Source organism: Limulus polyphemus, unplaced genomic scaffold, assembly GCF_000517525.1.
Source record: "Limulus polyphemus unplaced genomic scaffold, Limulus_polyphemus-2.1.2 Scaffold1097, whole genome shotgun sequence".
Taxonomy (NCBI): domain Eukaryota; kingdom Metazoa; phylum Arthropoda; class Merostomata; order Xiphosura; family Limulidae; genus Limulus; species Limulus polyphemus.
In genome coordinates this window covers 114,414-131,998 of record NW_013666707.1, presented here as the reverse complement: position 1 = coordinate 131,998, position 17,585 = coordinate 114,414, and the positions used below count along the sequence as shown (strand labels likewise).

Genomic DNA, 17,585 nt, shown 5'->3' with positions numbered 1-17,585 from the left:
CAAAAGAGGCAGGAAGAAAATGGTATCCAGAAGTTGCCCTGGCCGAGCCAATCTCCTGAAATATACCCCCATCGAAAACTTCTGGGCCATACTCGACCGGCAAGTCAAGAAACAACCAAAAAAACCAACTTTAAAGAGCGATCTACTCCAAGTTTTGAAGCAAGAGTGGGCGAAGATCCCACAATCTAATATTGACGAGATGATTCTCACGATGCCCCAAAGGATCAACGAAGTCCACGAAGCGAAAGGAAGATCTACTAGATATTAATTAAATTATAAATATATCAATTCATGTGAATATGACTGAAAATTTTAATTTTTTTCTGAAAATTTGGTGTCTATTTACTTGTGAACACGCTGTGCATATAGAGTATCTCAGCTGACAAATCATTACAGCTAATAAAAGAGAGAAAAAGATAAAAACTACACTTTTCACCAAGATAAAGATTATTATCAAATGTAAACCTATACAATTTTTCTGAACTATATGTTATACAAGCTATTAATTTCTAAGAGAAAGCATTCATACATATTGTATTTAATAATTGGCAGAAAGCGGATGCAAAATTTGTATTTAATTTTACATTTTTACATTATGCCAACATGAACATGCTGTGTATTTAGCTAGTTATTTTTACCAAGTACAAACATCCATCATGTCTACATTACAATAAGATGAACATACTGTGTATCTAGTTACTTATTTTAACTAAGTACAAACAATAATCATTTTTACATGATGATAACATGAACATACTGTGTATCTAGCTACCTATTTTAACTAAGTACAAACAATAATCATTTTTACATGATGATAACATGAACATACTGTGTATCTAACTCCCTATTTTAAATAAGTACATACACAAAACTATCACGTCTACATTATGAAACTTCTGTAATAACCAGAATCACAACAATTTAACATCTAATCAATAACATTCAACTCAAAAGTGTATAGATGTTGTTGACAAAGTTGTAACGTAAGTTACTTGTATGTCTTGCGGTGAGATCCTGGACAGGTTGTCTGGTAGTGTATGGGTACGTACTTCTTCCACTTGAATTTTACCGAGCAGTAGGGGCATTGATGTATCTTACTTCCATGATTTGTCATGTGCTGTAAGTTACTTGTATGTCTTGCGGTGAGATCCTGGACAGGTCGTCCGCAAGTGTATGGGTACGTACTTCTTCCACTTGAATCTTACCGAGCAGTAGGGGCACTGATGTATCTTACTTCCATGACTTGCCATGTGCTGTAAGTTACTTGTATGTCTTGCGGTGAGATCCTGGACAGGTCGTCCGCAAGTGTATGGGTACGTACTTCTTCCACTTGAATTTTACTGAGCAGTAGGGGCACTGATGTATCTTACTTCCATGACTTGTCATGTGCTGTAAGTTACTTGTATGTCTTGCGGTGAGATCCTGGACAGGTCGTTCGCAAGTGTATGGGTACGTACTTCTTCCACTTGAATTTTACCGAGCAGTAGGGGCACTGATGTATCTTACCCCCATGACTTGTCATGTGCTGCCTCAAGAGGTCTCTGGTTTTAAACGCTTTGTTGCACTTATTACATGGGTGCTTTGCCAAAACTATTGACGAGGTGTTTGGTTCTTTTGCCGAAGAATAATTTCTTCTTGTGTTCACAGCTGGAAAATAATTAACTGACATCATTAGCCCAGTAAAGAATAAGTGTTTAATATATATTTTAGTTTAGTAGCTATCTAATCAGTAGTTGTTAGCTTAACTGTTCTCAGTAGACATAGAAACACACTGGCTCATCAATACAAAAAATAAATCAACTAACAATTTTGTAATGTACTCACTGGTAAAGTATGATGTTACTAGATAAAGTGTATTTTGTTTCAATGGCAAAGCATATTTGTTGCCAAAATTTTATAATATTATATGCATTTTAATTAGACTTTATAAAAGATTATGCAATGTTTCATACCGCTTCATCAGATATACACAGGTATAAGAAAGACAAGAGATGTTTCATACCAGATAAAGTCAACCAAATAAGCTAATCAAATTCTATTCAATACTTTTAATTTGTGAAACACCAATCTGATTCATGGAATGATACATTGTTTTGCAGAGTCGAAGCTATAAGGTGTAATTCTAATATTAGAGTAATAGCAGGTAGTCTTTAGATAAACTGTCTTAAAACTGATCACGTTACATATTGTAACACCACTAATAACAAAAACCTGAAATTATTGTCTAAAAGGCATTCTACCATCAAGTATATATATGATAAGCAAGAATTAATGCTACAGCTCTTCATGAAATTGTCATACCAAACCAAAATTAACAAACAGACTGAATACAAAAAAGGAGTATCATCATGTTATATCGAGTTTCAGCTATTATAACTAAAGTATATTTTAAGCTCTTATCACCATGTTATGTTGAGTTTAACTTCCTATCACAATGCTATATTTTAAGCTCTTATCACCATGTTATATTGAGTTTAACTTTCTATCATCAAGTTATATTTTAAGCTCTTATCAGCATGTTATGTTGAGTTTAACTTCCTATCACAATGCTATATTTTAAGCTCTTATCACCATGTTATATTGAGTTTAACTTTCTATCATCAAGTTATATTTAAAGCTCATATCACCATGTTATGTTGAGTGAACTTCCTATCACAATGCTATATTTTAAGCTCTTATCACCATGTTATATTGAGTTTAACTTCCTATCACCAAGTTATATTTAAAGCTCTTATCACCATGTTATGTTGAGTTTAACTTCCTATCACAATGCTATATTTTAAGCTCTTATCACCATGTTATATTGAGTTTAACTTTCTATCACCAAGTTATATTTAAGCTCTTATCACCATGTTATGTTGAGTTTAACTTCCTATCACAATACTATATTTAGTTTCAACTCTATACTGTATTACACTAAACAGAACTATTAATAAAACAGTAAAGTTAATACACTAAATTTTTTGTAACACCTAAAACATTCTAATGCATTTACATTTGTCCATTTCCAAAACGGGGTTCAAAAAACTCTTTAGCTTATGAAGTAAGAATCTTAGGATGTAAATTTTAAATAAATGCATACCTTTTGAACAACAGGATCAAGTCTTTAAACTTTTGTGCTGAATGCTACAAAAACAATAACAGCCTTGCCAAGACTTAAGATGCAAAATATAAAACCAAATGTACCTACTGAGTCACTGTGTTATTTAAAAGTAAACTATATGAGATAATCTCATCTTCGTGATACAAATTTGACAGTACAAGTTATTTCAACAAGTTTTGTTACAAAATTTTTAAACTCATCAAAAACTTAAAAGATTCTCAATTGAAAAACAAATGATATATATATATATATATACATGAAATAAATTGATGTTAGACAACCATACACACCCCTTGAAGAATACATCGAAGTTCTTTATTACATATATTTCTAGTAATGATCCTCTCTCTAATCCTACACTTTACAAATAAAAATATAATAAAAATACTTTGAGATTTTCAGCTTAAAATATTTTTGTTCCTGTAAAAGAAAACTTTTTTGCAAACATTTATATAATACCATTATACGTTAGTCTTTGGTTATTCCACATTATCATAAACTGTCAGTCAGTTATATTACTAACAACAGTTTCAACATGACAGGGTTCATAAGGGCTATATTTTAAATAATTTCAGAACTGCAACAGTCTTATCTCAATAGCCATGAGATTCACAACAGCCAACAATAAATATAAACAAACCCAATTTTCAAAATTTGTTTTTTTAATTAAGTCACTAATTTTATGGAGGATTTTTTTTTTTAAATTTCAGGACTTTTCAATGACTATGATCTTCTTTTGCAGATTCGAAGAACCAGTGTGAACCCCTTATGAGAACACACACCAGCTACATCTTCAAAACAACACACGTCCCATAAATTTATCCCTCCAAAAATGAGTAAGAACAACATTAGTATAAATATGTGTTTTTATTACTGTAATCATTTACCAATATTCTAGTATAAAATTTTGTTACACTTTTGTGGAACCAATTTTTCAAGAGGAAGAATGTTCCTGATAGATAACTTATTGAGCATTTAGAATTTCATAAGTACAGCTACTTTCAAGACAACATAAAAAGAAATAAGAGAAAAAGACTTGTAGTTTTAAATCAAATGATAACTCTTCCATTAGCAGTAAAATGAGAGTCATATACGTAACTGCAGATGTGGAAGTACAGACATATATATATATATATCTGTGTGTGTGTGTGTGTGTGTGTGTGTGTGTCTATGTATGCATGTCTCAGGTTTACAAGAATTACAGTTACTGTTTCTACTGCTCACAAATGTGTATCAGCTATACATATCACTAAGTTTTACTAATAAATATCACCATCTTTTATTCACAAGAATGATTGTATCTCTTGTGCCGTTCCAAATTGTCTTTCCACGAGAAAGTCCGAGGGCAAAGGTCACAAAAGAAAACTGGTCGGTTATCACTGTGAATGGCTTTATGTCTTTTCATATTGCCTTTTTCAGTAAAAGTCTTCTGGCAGATGTCACACTGATAGACACTTGGCCACAGGTTCTTTGCTGGTCCATCTGGAAGGGTCAGGGTTACCCGACACAACCCACCATAAAAACCTGTGGGGGGGGGGAAGATGAAATAAAAAATTAGTTATCGTAAATATTTACTATGTCTGTTACACAGTATGTTTATACATAACTCCAAGTTCCAATAAAACAAATTACACTTTCGCTTGTATTTAATTAAAAATGAAAAAAAAGAGATTAAACCATGTATTAACTGAAAAATATATGTTTACCAGATGTTCCTTAAAACAATGCCAACAGTAGAAAAGCAGTTAAATAAAATCAGGATTTTCACACTTAGTCAGATTTAAAAAAAAGCTGAAAAAGAATAAGAACTGACACCAATTATATGTATAAACTTTATTAAAAATTCTTTAAGGAGGTCAGTTGTTACAATATCATAATGTATAACTATAGCTCCATAAGAAGAAAGTCTACAAAACTAACTTCAATACCCAATCTGCATAAAATCTAATACACATATTTAACCATTAAATTGATAAAAATACACAACACTTGGAAAAAAGAAAATAAACTGTAGATATATTAATAAAAAAAATCTCATAGTATCAAATAATGAATCAATAACAAAAAACCAAGATATTTTTATAATAGACACAAATTATACACAAAAACATAAATGGTTTTACAAATTTTTTTTTAATAAAAAACAAACACGCAAAACCAATTTTGGGTTAAACTACATCTGAATCTTGTCTCACTAAATACCTAATGTGACAGGATACAGAAACTAGGTTTTACCTGCTTTTATTCCAAATGGCAGACAGTCTTGAATTTAAACAAAGTTCTATTTAATCTGAATCTTGTCTCACTAAATACCTAATGTGACAGGATACAGAAACTAGGTTTTACCTGCTTTTATTCCAAATGGCAGACAATCTTGAATTTAAACAAAGTTCTGTTTAATCTGAATTCTGTCTCATTAAATACCTAATGTGACAAGATACAGAAGCTAGATTTTACCTGCTATTATTCCAAATGGCAGTCAATCTTTAATCAAAACAAAGTTATGTATAATCTGAATCTTGTCTCATTAAACACCTAATGTGACAGAATACAAAGACTAGATCAGACGTGTATTTATTCCACCTGGGAGATAATTTTGAATAAAACAAAATTCAATGTAACTCAAGAGACAGATTTATCCAACAGTCTTCGTATATGTTCCATTTTAGATCAAATTTTCTCTTCACTTTAAAAATCTTTAATTAAATGCAGTTTTAATCTCTCCTAAAAACGCTGACAGGTACAAGTACTTTTAAAACTTCCTAATCAGATACGATGTGCTCAAATATTCATTATAGTCACATATATAATGATGATCCTCATCAAATAAGATGCAGTAAATGAATTAAAATATCTTAATGTTACAATATGAAGACTGACATATATATACTAAATTCAGTCATTACAATGACTGCAAATACTGTTCATTGAACCACATTTTAAGTTCCATTTTTACCAGGATAAAGGTTTTTTTTTACCACCAATAAAGACAGTTACACTTTTGTAAAAACAGTGTTTCCCTGATGTACTAACTAAACCCCTAAAAAATGGATTATCAGATCTGTAAAATTGTAATATAATAATAATATTGTACGAAAAGTAAAACACTGAAAATGTAATCTAAACAACAACAACACATTTTAAAGGGGTAACAGCATTAAGCATATCTTTAAAATGAAACATCTTTCAAATCCAGTAACATAAACATTAGATCATACAGTGTGTGAATGTTGTTCTTTGTATATTTGTTCAAGAGATTTATAAAAACATAGATTAAAAACCTTCTATAGAAATAATTTGAACAAAACTGAAGAACATTATCAAATATTCAATTAAAAAAACTTTTTGAACAGTTGCTCTTTATAAGCAAGAACAATCATTTATTGTTAAAGATATGTATTCTTCAAATTATTGACTTAAACCTGTTTACTTTATACCATAAAAAAACGCTAACAGCAGCATAGCTTTAAACTTTTGTTTTTACTAAAAATCTATCTCATACAGTTTTATCAACAAACATTACGGCACAGAGGGTTAAAATACATCATTCTAACACTTTCACCAAAACCAATGTCTATTAAAGAACATAAGAGCAATCAACTTATAATAGTTGCAAAACTAAAAAATAACATATCTAATATTGTTGATTTGTAAAACAAATAATGTATGCACATGTTTAAAGAACAACAAATGTATATAATGACCAAACTTAAATAGTTCACTGGTAAATACTTTCATGTGGTTTCTTTTAATCTTGTTATACATAATAGACACATCTACATGGTTACCTCGCTGTGCTGTATCAGTCACTCCTAATGTAAAACGTCATATATATTAATGCAGGAATAAAAATGTTTACCATAGTTATACATAATAAACATAATCCATAAAATATAATGATAATAATAAAGGCTGAACACAAAATATTTAAGTAAACATCAGAATAATATAAACTAAATACGATTCCTAGATTTTGCAATTAAAATATATTCTTTTCATTTGACAAATGCTTGGTGGATTTAATTTTTTGTTGTTAAGAACAAAGCTACACGGTGGGCTATCTGTGCTGTGCCCACCTCACCAACACATATCAAAACCAATATTTAACATTATAAGCCCTCAGACTTACTGCTAAGCCAGTGGGGACAGATGGATTTAATGAAACCTATATTTGTGATGGAACACGTAAAGTTAATCCACCAAAAAAAAAAATCAATAATATGAATGAGTCATAGATTTCAAAAAGAAAAAAAAAATTAATATTTACTTGAATAAATATTCAACCACACAGGTACTTCTGCTAAATTATATACATGAAAACTGCTCAGTAGAGTGTATTTTTCTTAAATATTTTTCATCTAAAGAAAAATTAAATAAAATTATGAAGAAAAACAAACAAGGTGTACACTTCAAATAACCAAATAAAAACCTACACTCATGAAATAGGGACAAAGATACCTATCAGAAGGTACCACATAATAATATGGTCCCTTAATCAGATACCAAGAGGGTAGGCTATGGGTCTTGTTAAGGTACAAATATTTAAGGACAGAATAAGCATGGTAAAGAATAATTAGATGGCCATACTTTAGTTATTAACAAATAAAAACTGTTTTTATCAAATAAAAGTAACATTCTTTTCTGTAAATTTATCGTGTGTGCTCTTAACATCTTGAAAACCATACCTGATGATAAGTTTTTCTGCACTTAAATGTCAGTAAGTTTTTAGTAATTATGTGCATTTACCACATTTAACAGTGTTTCCTCAACATGTAAATTTGCCCAGTTTTAAGGTTCAGAGCTATCTTAGCATCCCGAAGCTTGCTGACAGGTTTGTTTTGTCTGTTTGAAGTTAAGCACAACGGTTTGTGCTATGCCCACCTCAAACTCCAAATTACATTGTTATAAGCCCTCAGACTTACTGCTGAGCCACTAAAGGTGTGCAAAATTATTACCTAGTAATAACTTAAACATTAACTTCAACATCACATATTAAGTAAAACTGTTACACTCCTCCACCTAATAACAATTATTAAACCATAAATATAAAGTGAAGCAAGTTTCCAGTGATAAAGATTATGTTCAAAATCTTCTCATGTATACAATATCCTTAACCCTAATGTTACAGACTATGATCACGATAGTAAAGAAACACCTCAACTCAAAAGCTTTGTAAATCAGATTTAAAAACAAATAAAGCATTATAATTTTATATTTTCTTTTGTTATTTTTTAATGTCATCAAGACTATATTGGCTAGAATAAAATACCATACTAAAAAGACACAAAATGTGGAGAAAAATGACTATGTGGTAAGAACTCAAATTTTGGAAACTTCCCCTTTTATTGTAATTTCCTATTTCAAGCACGTACCAGATGTAAGAACTTCTTAACTGATCTCCTGTTCGTCGACTCATTAGTATCATATTCATTATTGAGTTCCGTTTTCATATTTCACCGTTATTAAAATCTATACAATATTTTGCAAATTACTTTCCAGCAAGACTGTAGCTTATCCACAAAAGTATAGCTAAATTGAATGATAGCTGTTAATTCACACAGATTTATTTCCACTAGTGGTCAAACTTCAACAAAGGGCATCAATAAGTTTGTCTTATATGTGTGGTGTTTTAAATAGTCTTTTACTCATGACAGTAAACCCATACTTATGCACAGTTTGAAGAATATGAAACATTGATGTTATTAATTTATTCAGCAGACAAGCTATTTAAAATGCTTAAAATAAATACGAAGTCCAATCTATTACTCGATTCATTACATGTCACTCAGCTGTACCAGCGTAACATGTGGTGAATCAAATCATAGACTGGACTTCATATCTGAGTTTGTCTTTTGATTCCTTAGTAATTATTAGCATTATATATATGATTTACTTTTGATATAAAAGTTGTTCAAAAGAGCCTTGATAAGGGTGCAAAAGATTAATGAGGTTTCTTTTTAAAATATGACACCTAATATAATATATAAATTAAATATAATCTCCAACAAAATTCTGTATGTTTCTTGCTTCAACACCAAAGAAGAAAATGTAATTGACGAATTGAAACAATGACGAATAGAGAACATTTTCACTCTCCAATTTACAAAAAACAACAACAAAAACACATCTTTGCCAGAAAAGGATCTCATTCTGTGTTCTACAACCTGGAATCTTACATCCTTAAACTCTCATGAATTACAAAGATCCAACATATCTGACATATTCACAGCTCTTGTGGTAAACTTTTCTCTATGTTTAAATGTTTCTGACATAGATAAATAAATAATACTGTTTTTAAGTTACTACATGAGTAATTGAAATAGATGAATAAAAACACTAATATATACATACCTGGTATCTATCTGAGTAAGTACATTAAGGCATTAATTCTGCATTACCATGAATGAAAGTTGTTAATAAAGCTTCCTTCTAACACAACAACAAATACTTAACACTGGGGTTAAACACAAACTATAATGTAAGCAACTGTGATAGGTATGTATGTATCCTATGGATACAGGTTTAAATACAAAGACTGAAATAAGTCAATAAACATAAAGTTAATTTTACATAATATAGTATAAATATTGATTACTTTTCTATAATTAGTTTTTATGACAACTACATATACACTTACTGAAAGAGAAAACTAACACTTAGATGCTGTATCTGTCCTTCTACAAAATGGTTATAATGCTCATGTATGTGGAAGAAACTAGCAAGTACGTTGATTAAAAACACCACCTGAGAATTAATTATCAACTCTTTCCCAACTACCTGACAAAAGAATTTAAAGAAGAGGTTAACTTCTCATATTCTCTCCCAAAGCCACAAAATATCTTTAAAGATGAATGATATTCTGCTGCTTCTATAATTCTATAATGATTTCATGGAAAAACTGAAGAATATATTAACTTTATCCACGTACCCTAGGTTTCAAACAATAACTGACAAAACTGAATACCATGTTAAACTCGTCTATTAAAAATATAATATATAACTCAAAAAAATCAGTCAGGTACTATTTCAAAAGTCTCATAGCAAAATATACTGGCTGTCATTAAACTTATTTGAAATTTTTTATGAAACATAATGATCAAGATGCTTGGGTTTTATGTGAATCTTCTTTAGAAAACCAGCTAACATAAAACATACAAATATAAGATAGTTCAACAAAGTGTTAAAAATTTACATAATAAACCATGACTGTTCAAATAATACAAATGAAAAAGTATGTCACTGTATTATGAAGTGTAGCAAAAAATCAATACCATATTTCAAAAACTGTATGCATTTTGTTTCTCCAAATGTATAAGAAGACAAAATATAATGTTTATATACCTGTGGATTCAAATAATTAGGAAATAAAATTATACTAGAATGATAAAATTTAATAATGTTCAGTCTAAGTTTCTTTCAAAGTCTGTCCAAGATAACCTGAGGTATTAACTCCTTAAATCTTGTATGTACTATTATTAAGTAGTGTTTAATAACAAAGAGTTAATAAATATTAAGATTACATTATATGTATTACAAATAAAGTTTTTTTCTCAACATTCCTGCCACGGTGAAGCTGCTCATTACTTAGTTATTTCTCTCTCTCTCTTTTTCAGAACTGTAGTTGACAAAACTTTACATATGCAAACACGAAGATCAGTTAACAAAAAATAAGATACTTAACAATTAAAAATGCTACTCAAAGAACAACTATATATTAAACTCACTTTATAATACTGGTTCCATTGCTACATAATTGAATGAACATGATTAGTTAGGTTAGTTGGTGTTTTATAATACTGGGAAACGAAGGTAGAATTTTTTGTATTCTTCTACACATTCCTCAAATCATTTGTAGTGTTTATAGTGCTTTATTTGAAAATTTTCATGTATCATTGCATTCCTTTATTTATTTTTTTTATGTTAAAACTTCTGCTCTTCATTCTGATTGACTGTTAAGGATTAGGAAACAAAAAAGTCTGCAAAAAATAAGACAGTAAAGATAAAACAATCAACAGATTGAGTGAATATGACTTTGAAAAAGCTAACTCAACATGTATGAGTGAAATGCACATGTGAACTACTGTTTTCTAATTGAGAAATTCATCAACTTTATAGTTTTAATTTAAAGTTCTTACAATTAATCTATTCTTCCATAAACATAGAAGCTAGTGATTACAGGTATATAACATGTAAAAATAGGCCACTAATATCAAAATAAGTTCAGTATAAATAATCCTATGTGAAAAACACCTTTTTTTTCTTTAACTAATGGTAAGACAGATAAATTTATATACTTGAGAATTCTTCTAGTTGCGATAACATCGAAGCTTACATTAATCTATAAAAAATTAACTCCTTAAATGGGCAGGAGGTATATATATATATACATACACACACATCATAAAGGAACACTCCCAGGTTAAAACTAATCAATAATATCCACTTCTTACTAAAATAGCCTGTTTCCATTCACCAAAAATCAATTTTTAAAAACCTAGAAAGATATTTCAAATATAAAAATTGAGGTATCTATATGGAATACCTAACAGATCTGATTCGTTAAATGCAAAGTAATGAGAAAACACAAAATTGTACATGAATCATGCAGGATTTTTGTTTAAGAAGTAGCTGTCTTTTAACATGTCATCTCACAGAAATCATTCTAAAATACATCTACAAAGAAATAACGTGACTCTAATCAGTAGAAAATACTTATTCGTACAGTACGAATGCACCTACATAACAGTAATGAAATGGTTAAAAATCAATATTCAACAAGTCACGTTTTCTAAAGGTTACAAATTAAAATTAGAATTAATCTAATCATTTGACATCCACCATTTATGCATTAGAATAAAGTTACACAAAATTTCAGAACACTTCAAACAACCATTAAGAAAATCCATTCGTGTTACAACATTTTACCTATCTTCATTTGTCACTTTTAAGCGACTAAAAATTTTTTGTGACTTAAGCCCCACATTACAGCAAATCATTGAAAATGTTTAAAATCAGGTTGACTGACAACATACTTCACTATTACCAACTTAAACATAATTTTCACACTTATCTATAATTAACATTGGATAAACAACTCTTTGAAGTCTGTAATGATAAGTTAAAGTTCACACCATCTTTGTCTTTCACATACAACATTTTACTTAAACAACCTAGAATGAAGTTTTAATAAGAAACATCTTATTAAACAGAGTAAATGTTTATGATCAACCACTGCTTATGTTCTCATTTAAATGTCTGCATAGCTTGTTGGGCTTGAAACAGGAAATATTTTAACATACTTCTAATTAAAATTCCATAAGATGGCATAAAAAAAATATATATGTATATATAAAACGAGTCACTGGGATAATTTGTACTATCAGCTCTCCCACCACAGAAAAGGTAGGTAGTTGTTCCTGATTATGTAAGTCCACGCTTTTTCAGCATTCTACACAATGTTGACAAAGATATGTGTTTCACCCCATGAAAAGTGACCCTGTCTTCCATTATAAGTCTTTGTAAGTCTTTTAGCGTTGCATCAGAGTGTTCTTGTACATACCTGATGATGGTGTTTTCTTGGCTAGGGCTTAGCAGTGGTTGCCTCCCCCCTTTTCCCTTTTTCAAGAAACCTTCTGTAGAGAAATAGTAATTATAAAGGACGTCCCTACCATGCTGCTCCGTTTTCTGTATATTTACTGATGGAGTTGATTCTTTCTTCACAAACTTCTTTTTCAACACTTCTGGGGAGTTGGTTTCAGGATCCCTCAGGTTTGGAAACTTTGACGACTTCTCTGAAAGCAGCATAAAAGATCAAGACAAGAACTGTCTAAATAATTTTATGTAAACCCAACCAATACTACAGAGTATAAATAACTATAACCCCTAATCTTTTCTACTGTCTTTATACATTTTTCATTATTTTTGATAAAAATTACATTTTCTATTCAGTTATGAAGGCAAAACCCATACTGAATGAACAAACCGGATAACACTACATTATTTACAAAACTCTCTAATATACTAAAGTGAGTAGAACAACAGGATAATCTAAAAAAAATAAGCAAGTTTTTAATATCTAAAACTGTGAACTTTCACAAGCTATTAACATTACAAGTTTCCAATAAAAGATATTCTCAAGTTACAAAAGTCAGGTTTATTAATGATTTCTGATTGTCATTCGTGAGAACTTGAAAGCACTATATGAACAGTGTTGTAGGGAGTTTCATGATCAAGCAACTTCCAACACTTAGTAATTGCCATTCATTGTTCAACAATATCCATTACAAATTTTTATCACATTAATGTTATCGAAGTGTTTCTAGCAAATGTTTTGTAAATTTCTGAGTAAAAGGTACGGTCCGATTTAGCAGTCACACAAGCACATCATGACTCAAACAATCCAGTCACCAATAAAGTTCTTCATTTTAAAAGGAAATAATCAAATCCTCATCTCCATCTGTATGAGACTCGTGACATTTGTTCTCTAGGTCTTGCTCATTCTAATCTATTTACCACTCTCTGTGATGTTCTGAGTTTAACATAAATTACTCGTTGTAATATAAATATTACTAAGGCAATCTAATATTTATAGACTTCAATCTTCTTTGTTTATGGAAACATAAATTAGAAAGTGAGACTCACCTGTCACATCCTCTCTTTCACCAACTGCCAGTAATGCTTTCTGACATTTAATTTCATACTATTTATGACTAATAGAAATACAAAGTTTCAATCTATCAAATGATGTATAATGTTACACTGTTTTTGCTAAAGAGTATGGTCTGTTTTGACTCCAGTTTGAAAGTTTCTCTTGCAGTGTTTAGATCGAGGAGCTAACGAAATTAAGTTAGGCTGTTATGATATTAAAAGGTTAAAATTCAAGGAACTTGTGTATATATTTAAAATATTAAAATCCACAAACAAACAACATTTTATAATACACAATTAAAATCTTTATTTAAATCGATCAATGGTTGTAAAAGTCACTCAACATGTTTCAACGTAGTTTCACATCATCTTCTGGAGTGAGAAAAACAATTACTATGTGCTATATAAGTACAAAAGTCATTGTCATGTGACTATTAGTTTACAATTCAAAAAAGATCATGCTCTACATATTTTCCGATTTTTTTAACCCTTCATTTTTATTGAAGATTGAGTTGTTTTTGCTCCGTTTCATTATTTCAATGGTTTCTCTAATGTTTCTAGCAGCCATACCATTTGGTTGAGCCAAAATAACCATTTTTTTCCCCACTGGATGATATGTCCAGTATAATTTACATTTTCAGCTAATGCAGAGTTTTCAAATTTGTTTATAACATTTCTCTTATGTTCATTTATTCTAAATTTTAAGTCCCTTCTAGTTTGATCAATGTATGCACAATCACATTGAACTTTACATATATATACCTGTTTTCTCCACTAGGTTTATTTCATCTTTAGTTTTATTCAATGGTCAGTAAATATAAATGGCAATAATTATTTTTTTTGTATTTTGAACTTATGAAAATGTTGACATGATAAACCTGGGATATGTGGTAAAAACAACATTTTTTTTTTTTATCTATTTTAACAAATGTTGATTTTAGTTTACTTTTTTGTCAACCATTTATTTTGTTAAATTTTCTCATGGCTCTATCAAATACTACATGTTTAATAAGTTACAGTTAATTTTTTAAATCTGCTGAATTAGAACATAGTTTTAAAGACCTTTAAGCATAAGAGTAAAAAGCTGACTTTATTTGTTACTTTGGATGACATGATTCTTGGTGTGGCAGCATGATAACAGAAAAAGGTTTATGACAGACCATAGTTTCTAACTTATTCTTGCTTTTCCTAACAAGTGCATTCAAAAATGGTAAGCTTGTTTTCTTCAACTTCGTGAGTAAATTGAATAGAGGGCTCAAAGCTAGTTAAGTAATTAGCGACCTCTATCAAGTTCTCTATACCATGCCGCCACACCACGAACATATCATCGACATACCTAATCCATTTTTCCGGTTTAATTTTGCCATTCTGTAAAGCATCAGTTTCAAATCTATCCACAAAAAAGATCACACAACAAAGAAGATAATGAAGAACCCATAGTTAGGCCTTCAGTCTATTTATAGATCTTATTATTAAATTGAAAATATGAGTTCTCAAACACAAGTTTTTGGTAATTACTCAAATAGCCTCGAACCCTCTATTCAATTTACTTTTAAATAAAGATGAAGGGTTAGAAAACCAGAAAGTATATACATGGCATGATCTTTTTTGATTTGTAAATTAGTAGTCACATGACCATGGCTTTTGTACATATATAGCACATGGTAACTGTTTCTCATACTCCTGAAGATGACGTAAACCATGTTGAAACATGTAGAGTGACTTTTACAACTGTTGATTGGTTGTTGATTTTAATATTAGGCTCTCATGCCTTAATTAGAAAGCCAATCTACTCTCTCGACATAGGCTCAGGCGAATTGAGCAATCACTTGGCCACTTTGAACTTGTTTAAAGTCATTATAGTTTTGATACTAACTTTTAATATAGTATGTATATCTGCACAAAATTTGACACATTTTCAGTAAACATTACAAGTCTTTCACTTACAAAAAATCAGATTTTTTAGTGAAGTATTTTTAATAAACTAAAAAAAAAGATTTGTCCGTGAATATATCAAGTCTTTTTTTACTAGTCCGAGTGCAAAGTGATTTTCATGTTGAGATTAAAAATACTTTTCTTCATCTCAAAAATCTCAAATTTCTTTTTCGTAATCTCTAAAACCTCCTAAATACATTTCAAACATTTGTTTTCAGTAAAACTTCATATTTTATCTGTTACTTTCTCTACCCTAACTCTATACACAGTTGGTAAATTTGTCTGACCTCATAACCACCAAAAAGAAATATCAAAATAAATCTAAATTACCTTTTTTCTTTCTTTCTAGAATGACTTCAAATTGTAACATGAAAATAGATTCATTTATCCTAAGTAGCTTTAACCTCGTAACAGTATACTTCTATTTTTTACTTAAATTTTATTGTTTTATTGCCCTTTGAACTGTGTCTAATTACTATTTCCGCCATTATAAGTTGTAAATAACTTGAGGAACATGAAGCTCACATTACGCACGAGCTACTCTGAGCTGCTTGTATGTATGCCTTGTGTAACATTTTTATTATATTATTATTATCTATTTTACCTAATCTAACTAACTAACCTAAAGAGATTCCTATTTTTACATTTTAGTTACTTTTATAATAATGTTTTATAATATATGTTTTTGTGTATAAAAGACTTTTGTACAAACAAAAGTTTACTGAAAGTATGCCAAATTTCATGAAGATAGAAGTACAATATTACAAGTTATAGTATGGATACTCTCATTACAAATTGGTGGTTACAAAGTCAGTGTAATCCACCAACACAGCATGGAGAGTTAAACTACAATCATTTATTGTTGCAAAACATAATAAATGAGTAAAACAATTAATTACATCTTTAACACTTTCTATTTCTATATAAAAATAACGAGTCACTGGCAATAATGCTTGGAGATGGCTTGAATAGGTAATGAAGAAAAACTTTAATACAAGTTTAACATAACAACAAATGTACAATGTTTCAACAAGGTTTTGTCATCATCACTGACAATATGATAAGCTCTATAAAATACAATATCAATGAAATTATCCTCAAATTTAATTGGTTATACTAATGAAAAATAGGCTTAAAATCACAGGCACAACTTCTGGTTTGTTTCTAACCCCACAGTAGAATGTGGGCTTTATCATGGCCACAATTAAGTTGAGTTATTCTGATAGTCTTAAAAGTAAATCTTAGAAATATACATACTACCTAGCTCTTGGTTCTCATCAGAATACTCTTTTGTTCCAGATTCAGCCTGGTAACTTGTCCCAGCCACAGCATGGACACCAGATGTGTCAATAAATGGCATGACGGACTGACTTCCTATACTGTCTTCGTCCACAGAACTACTAGCTGTCGAACAATCTGGCCGAGATTGAAGATGAACTGGTTTCACATCTGTACATTCTGGTGAAAAATTTGTGTATTTTCAAATTAAAATGATCAACAAGATTAAAAACTAAGATATACTGACAGTAGAAAGACTGCAATCAGAGTATTACATATACAATCCTTCTGGAAAGTTACTGGTAGAAAGTAGAATACCAGTTGTTCCATTATTTTTAAATATATATGGTACAAAACTTAGAATTAGAATATCATCATTATTCTTAAGTGTACATAGTATAAAAAAATCTAGGCTTAGAATGTTACATGGTAAAAATTTAGAATGTCTCAACTGTTCTCAAGAGTAAACTGTTAAAAGTCTAGACTTAGAATGTTATGCTGTAACAAGTTTAGAATGTCTGAATCATACTCAAGAGTTATGATGCGCGGCAGTGAAAGCCGCAAGGAAGCTGTCGCGCTGATGTCGCTAGACTCGCCCAGAGGACTAGTCCCGAGTGCTTGT

The 17,585-nt window shown here is 30.1% G+C and overlaps 1 protein-coding gene across 3 annotated transcripts in view; it reads right to left on the bottom strand.

Annotated features, from left to right (window-relative positions):
- The window catches only part of LOC106462110 (protein tramtrack, beta isoform-like), a 45,304-nt gene that overhangs the window by 14,083 nt on the left and 13,636 nt on the right, over positions 1–17,585 (bottom strand). For 2 of the 3 annotated variants that reach the window (XM_013921995.2, XM_022389252.1), the window contains exons 4-6: positions 16,943–17,143; positions 12,663–12,894; positions 4,434–4,627 (exon numbers count right to left, since the gene is read on the bottom strand). In XM_013921995.2, coding sequence (XP_013777449.2) covers positions 4,543–4,627; positions 12,663–12,894; positions 16,943–17,143 — 518 coding nt within the window. In that variant the 3' untranslated portion in view covers positions 4,434–4,542. Of the gene's footprint in view, positions 4,628–12,662; positions 12,895–16,942; positions 17,144–17,585 lie in introns of those variants that run through there. The other variant, XM_022389251.1, reaches the window with a different exon arrangement.